General features: G+C 37.3%; 1 protein-coding gene across 2 annotated transcripts in view; it reads left to right on the top strand.

Annotated features, from left to right (window-relative positions):
* The first annotated feature begins 42 nt into the window (after positions 1-42).
* Positions 43-6,000, top strand: part of DEK (DEK proto-oncogene) — a 33,883-nt gene continuing 27,925 nt past the window's right edge. For both annotated transcript variants that reach the window (XM_008056549.2, XM_021711597.1), the window contains exons 1-4: positions 43-199; positions 3,929-4,030; positions 4,266-4,375; positions 5,335-5,429. In XM_008056549.2, the coding sequence (XP_008054740.1) occupies positions 52-199; positions 3,929-4,030; positions 4,266-4,375; positions 5,335-5,429 (455 nt within the window). In that variant the 5' untranslated portion in view covers positions 43-51. The remainder of the gene's footprint in view (positions 200-3,928; positions 4,031-4,265; positions 4,376-5,334; positions 5,430-6,000) is intronic.

The following is a 6,000-nucleotide window of genomic DNA, read 5'->3' as shown; positions in this document are numbered from 1 at the left end:
GGGAGCTCGGGCACCGAGACGTCGGGCTTCCTCCCCCCGCAGGTCCTCAGCATGTCGGGCTTCCCCCCCCTCGCTGCGGAGGGAGAGGAAACCCCCGCCCCGCCCGCGTCCGAGAAGGAGCCCGAGATGCCCGGCCCCGGAGGCGAGAGTGAGGAGGACGAGGACGACGACGACGACGAGGACGAGGAGGAGGAAAAAGGTGGGGGACGTCGCATCCCGAGCGGGGGGTCTTTCGGACTCAAGTTTAGTTTTGTCTTCCAGGAAACCGTGTTCTTGCTCTTTGGACGCTTAGAGACGTTAAGTCGGAGAGGCTTTCCGCGAGAACGTGTGCAGGATCGATCTGCCTTTGTGTTGCGCGGTGGCGTGGCATTGAGGGTGTGAATTCCAGTTTCTGAAGTGTTTCCTAACGTGGTCGTCGCGATGTGGTTGCCGTGATGTGTTTGGGAGTGCGGCCGACTTCTCGCCCGCGCTGCCCGTTCATGACGTCTGGTCTTTAGACGGGAAGTTTGTGCGTCTCAGATTGGTTTTAAAATCAGCGTGTGCACCTTTGAAGTTGCTAAGTGGATGTTTTAATTTTGCTGATGGCAGTTATTGTGAGGTCTTTAACACCACCACACGTGAAGACTTCGCTAAGTTACTCGTTCCAGTCCTAGAAATGTTTTCATGTTTTAGACTATTTAAAATCCCCTTGAGAGTTCTCTCTCCCTGGGAAACACCAGTGAAAGCTGTTGCTACTTGAGAAAGCAGTTACAAGTGAAAGACGTGAAAGTTAACTGTGAGCCCAGAGCTGTTTCGGTTTTTATAGTCTGCCCTGCGGGAGGGCGGTAGTTCACCCTGATTTGACTGGAGGTGAAGCAGAAACCTGACCGGGAGGAAAAGGTGGTGCTGTGTCAGTTTATCCAAGATGCACACTGCAGGTGCCTCTGAGGTATCCAGCTTCCTGATGACATCTTTCCGACCGTTTAAAAAGTCCAAATCACAGCTCTTAGCATTGTATGATATTAGCGCAGTTTAGGTTTATTTAGTCTGCGCGGCTACTCAACCAAACTTGGCAAGAAGTTGAAGTTCTCTTCCTAGGTTTAACTGTCAGTTTTTTTTAAACCTCAACCAGCCTGTGGTCTACATTTTATGAATACAATCCGGGTTAAGATTGCAGGGTATACCTTTTTTGTTTGTTTAAAGTGTTAGGTTCCCTAAGGAGGGAACATGTCCATATTTAAGAACAACATGGCTTTTTAATTAAAAATTTTTATGTTATTTCTTAACTACTAATAAAAATTATTCTGAATTATAATACAATGCCCAAAACTCCCAGCACTTTTTCCTCTAATATTTTGTATTAGTCTTTTTGTGGGAGCAGAGGTAGGATACCACAGAGATGGTGAATTTTCTTTATGTCAGGAAAAAATTAGATTGTGTAAATACTACAAATGGCTAACACAGTGATGGCTTGGGGACTGGCAATAGTTCAAAGAGTCACACATTTTGCCCTAGGTGAATAAATTATATCTTGATTTTTTTTTTGAGTTGGAATCTCACTCTGTGCCCAGGCTGGAGTGCAGTGGTACACTCACTCCAGCTTCAATTCGCTAGGATTGCAGACATACACCACCACCTGGCTAATTTTTAAAAAATTTACTGTGGAGATGAGGTCTCACCATGTTGCCCAGACTGGTCTTGAACTCCTAGGCTCAGACAGTCCTCTTGCCTTGGCCTCCTAGAGTGCTGGGATTACAGACATGAGCCACAGTACTTGACCCTGGTATTTATGTTTTCTGTAAAAAGTTCAGGTGCCTATAGGACATGAAGTAGAGCTGTCCACCTAGCAGCCAGGAATACAGTTGGCTGTCCATATCCATGAATTTCTTATCCATGGGTAAGAAACCAACCATGAATCAAAAATATTTGAGAGAAAAAAATTGATGATCCTGTCTGTGCTGAACATGAACAGATTTTTTTCCTAGTCTTTAAACAATGTAGTATAACTACTTACATAGCATTTACATTGTATTAGCTATTATAAGAAAGAAGTAACTTAAAGTATGTTGACAGGTTATGCAAATACTACACCATTTTCCGTAAGGGACTTCAGCATCTGTGGATTTTGGTATCCGAGGAGAATCCTGGAATCAATCCCTCATGAATACTGAGGGACAAGTGTATTAGTTGATGTGAACCTTAGAAGAAAGCTCTGGCCTAGAGAGTTGGGAATCAGAGGCAAGCAGATGGCTTAAATCACTCAGGGAGAGTAAGTTGAGTGATAATAGAAGTTGCTTTAGTGTGCTTGTTCTTCTGTACATGACCAGAATATACTTGCTGATATCTCTTTCCTCTGTCTCATTCTTTCTGTGCACTTCCCTACATCCCCATATCTGGAACCTGTCTTCCGAAGCACCAATGCTTTAATTCTTTTCCTCAGTCCAAAAGTAATTTCTCTTCAATTCACAGAATTCTTATTATTTGTATTTTTAAGATGTTTTGTCATCCTCTATGTGAGAATAATAATATTTGTATCTTATTTCTCTAAGTAGACAAAATCTCTTTCCAAAGACATTGAATGTCTTAATCGGCTATTCATTCCTTCTTAGTATGTAGCTTTGTACAAAACATGTGACTGAATGGAAGTACTTTCAGCAATATATAGTGTTATTTTATTTATCTAACTTTAAAATTTTTTAAAGTATATGCTTCCTATTTTCTAGATTTTTTTAAAGCAGTTAGGACTAAAGCTTTGCTCTATAGCCCAGATTTGAGTGCAGTGGGACACTTGCAGCCACTGCTGCCTTGACCTGCTGGGCTCAGGCAATCCTTCAGCCACAGCCTTCCAAACAGCTGGAACTACAGGCACGTGCCGCCTTTCAATTTCACAAAGTTTTTGCCTCCTTGCCCAGCTAATTTTTTGATTTATTGTAGAGACAGGGTCTCACCAGGTTGCCCAGGCTGCTCTGAAACCCCAGCACTCAGGCAGTCCTCTCACCTCTGCCTCTCAAAGTGCTGGGATTATAAGTGTGAGCCACCATGCCTGGCCTTAAACAGAATTTTAACTTTTTCGGTATGACTTATGGCCATCATTATGAATTTCACTTTTTAAACTACCAAGTAATGCCCTCCCATTTGATTGTAGCAATTGTAGACTTATGGAATTTTTGTCTTATCCAGTTACTCCAGCCTTGTTTTTGTCTCTTGTTAGCTTAATAAGTTATTACTGTTCTCTGTGTATCTTTTGAAGTTCTTACACTCCCGAGCTAAACTTGCTATTTCTTATGTACAGTAAACTGTGAATCACAGTTAACAAATAGAATTATGTCCAAAGAAAAATTAAACAGGGCCTAGATAGATGACTTTTCACAAAGTTGCTGGACTTTAATAGCAGTAATTTTAGTTGGATAAAGTTTATTTGCTTTCTGATTTTTAAAAAAAAAACTGGATCCCTGTCAGTTTGCCAGGTAGGAAAAATATTACTCTAAAAAACTTTGAGCCAGGCACTATGGCTCACATCTGTAGTCCTAGTGCTTTGGGAAGCCAAGGCTGAAGGATGGCTTGTTTTTAAAAAAAAAAAAAAAAAAATGCTTTTTTAAATTAGCCGGTATGGTGGTGCATACTTACATACAAGTACTAGCTATTTGGGGACTGAGGCAGAAGGATCACTTGAGTTCAGGAGTTCCAGGTTATAGTGAGCTTTGATTGCGCCAGTGCACTCCAGCCTGGGCAGCAGAGCCTGTCCCTTAAATAAACAAACTTCCGTGGTTCTCTGTACTGAATGTGAACTTACTAAGTGTTTTTGTCTTTTAGGTCATTTGCTTACCAAAACCATGCTCAGAAGAGGAAGACATTAGCCTTTTAGGACTTTTTTCCTACATGTTTGTTATATAAAGTATTATTCTTTAAGCTGTTTGTTATTAAAAAGAAATATTAAATTAATTTACAGAAAAGAGTCTCATTGTGGAAGGCAAGAGGGAAAAGAAAAAAGTAGAGAGGTTGACAATGCAAGTCTCTTCCTTACAAAGAGAGCCATTTACAATTGCACAAGGTATGTTTATTCTATGTCCTTTCATTTTATGGTGAAAATGCCTATATATGCAAAAACTATAGTTAGTAGTATTTAGTATTAGCAGGTTATTTAGTAATATACTTTACGTATAATTTAATTTGCCCCATTTAGGGCAAAGTTACTTGTAAATTATGCTTTAAAAATAATTCTCATTAAATTAACTTTGTAAATGTATTAATAAGCAGTGGTATTTAATTATAGTATTCTTTTGTAGGAAAGGGACAAAAACTTTGTGAAATTGAAAGGATACATTTTTTTCTAAGTAAGAAGAAAACGGATGAACTTAGAAATCTACACAAACTGCTTTACAACAGGCCAGGCACAGTAAGACCTTTTTACACTTTTAACCTATTTGCATGTTCATGTATTAACATACTTCACAACAGAAGTATAATTTTAGTTCCATAAAAGGTTTTAGCAATCAACTAGTTCACTTTTTGTGCTGTATGAGAGTAAGCAAACTGAGACATATTTGTTAAAAGACTTAACACAGGACACATAGCTGGATATGAGCAATTAGGATTATGGTATCTAGGATTCTTTCTGTTGTAGTTTTTTTTAATTCCAAACTAAAATTTGAAATTATGCAATCTAAATTGTGTTTAGTGATCTTTAAATGTATTGAAAGAAAAACTTTTTTTCATTTGGTAATACTTTGCCAAAGGGTTTCTTATACTGTACATGTAAGTTAGTATTTGACATAATTGAGGAAATTTTGTTTTAGATTGTATATGGGCAAAGTATAGCTTGATGTAAGACTAGAATGTCTGAACCATGATATAAACTTATTTTCACATGTGTCAATCTAATTTAATCATCAAAACAATCTGAATTTACACAAGTCTCATAACTAGCAAATGGTTTTAACTTTTTTACAGTACTTGCTATTTTTACTTTTCAAAGAATAAAGTCCTTGACTTCTTGATTTGAAACATAAATATTGCTAGGAAGTAGTATTACTTATGAAAAGGATGTCTTTTTAAGTTGTAACTTTCCACGTCCCCTGCTACTATCAGATAGCATTTAGTTGTGGTAAAAATTCCCAGATAGAAAATCATTCAAGTTCAAACTGTTATTTTCAAATAAATAAGTTTGTAGGGTTTTTAGAAAGTTAATATATTAGTGAAACATATTTTTCGATTTTGAACAAGAAATGTTGAATAAACTAATATTGTGATTCTGAGACATATCTATGAAAATAAAGTTCTTGACTGTGATTGGCCTTGAATTTTTTCTTATGTACATTTCTGGTTAATAAATAGCAATAATAGAAACATTTTCAGGTGTCGTCAGTAAAGAAGAATGTGGGTCAGTTCAGCGGCTTTCCATTTGAAAAAGGAAGCGTTCAATATAAAAAGAAGGAGGAAATGTTGAAAAAGTAAGTTACTTTTATAAATGTATTTTTGATAACATTAAAAAATCCCGTTCATTTTCAGTAGATTGCTAATTATTTGCTTTAAATACCAACATTTGACTTGTCTAATTTATAGCTGTTAACTTGGGGTGTCCATTACTTTCTAATAAATAGTGACTATCAGGATTATTGAAAATGTGTAAAGAAATTTTTATTTCCTAGAAGAATGACACAGATTAATCAGAGTCCAAAATTCAAAAGATCAAAAGGGAATATAGTGAACATTTTTTCTCATTCCTGTCCCATCAGCCACTCTGTCCCCCTTAAATTATTTTGAAGATAATCAATTTGATAGAAACAAAGTCCTTTATCTTAATGCAAGCAAGATGATATATTCTTAAAGCTTTTGCTTATTAAATGCCTTATAGTTTAAGAACTCAAATAATAAAGATGTTTACCTATTCTTTCATAATAGCAACGCTGAAGAGAAATATAATATTTAACATCAGCCAGAATTATCAAGCCAATGGATTTTATAGTATTAAAAACTATGTAGGCTGGGCGTGGTGGCTAAAGCTTGTAATCCCAGCATTCT

The sequence above is a fragment of the Carlito syrichta genome, unplaced genomic scaffold (assembly GCF_000164805.1).
Source record: "Carlito syrichta isolate Samal-C Ts95f unplaced genomic scaffold, Tarsius_syrichta-2.0.1 Scaffold302395, whole genome shotgun sequence".
NCBI classification, from domain to species: Eukaryota; Metazoa; Chordata; class Mammalia; order Primates; family Tarsiidae; genus Carlito; species Carlito syrichta.
Note: the sequence above shows the minus strand (reverse complement) of the source record. Positions and strands in the feature narration are given on the sequence as shown.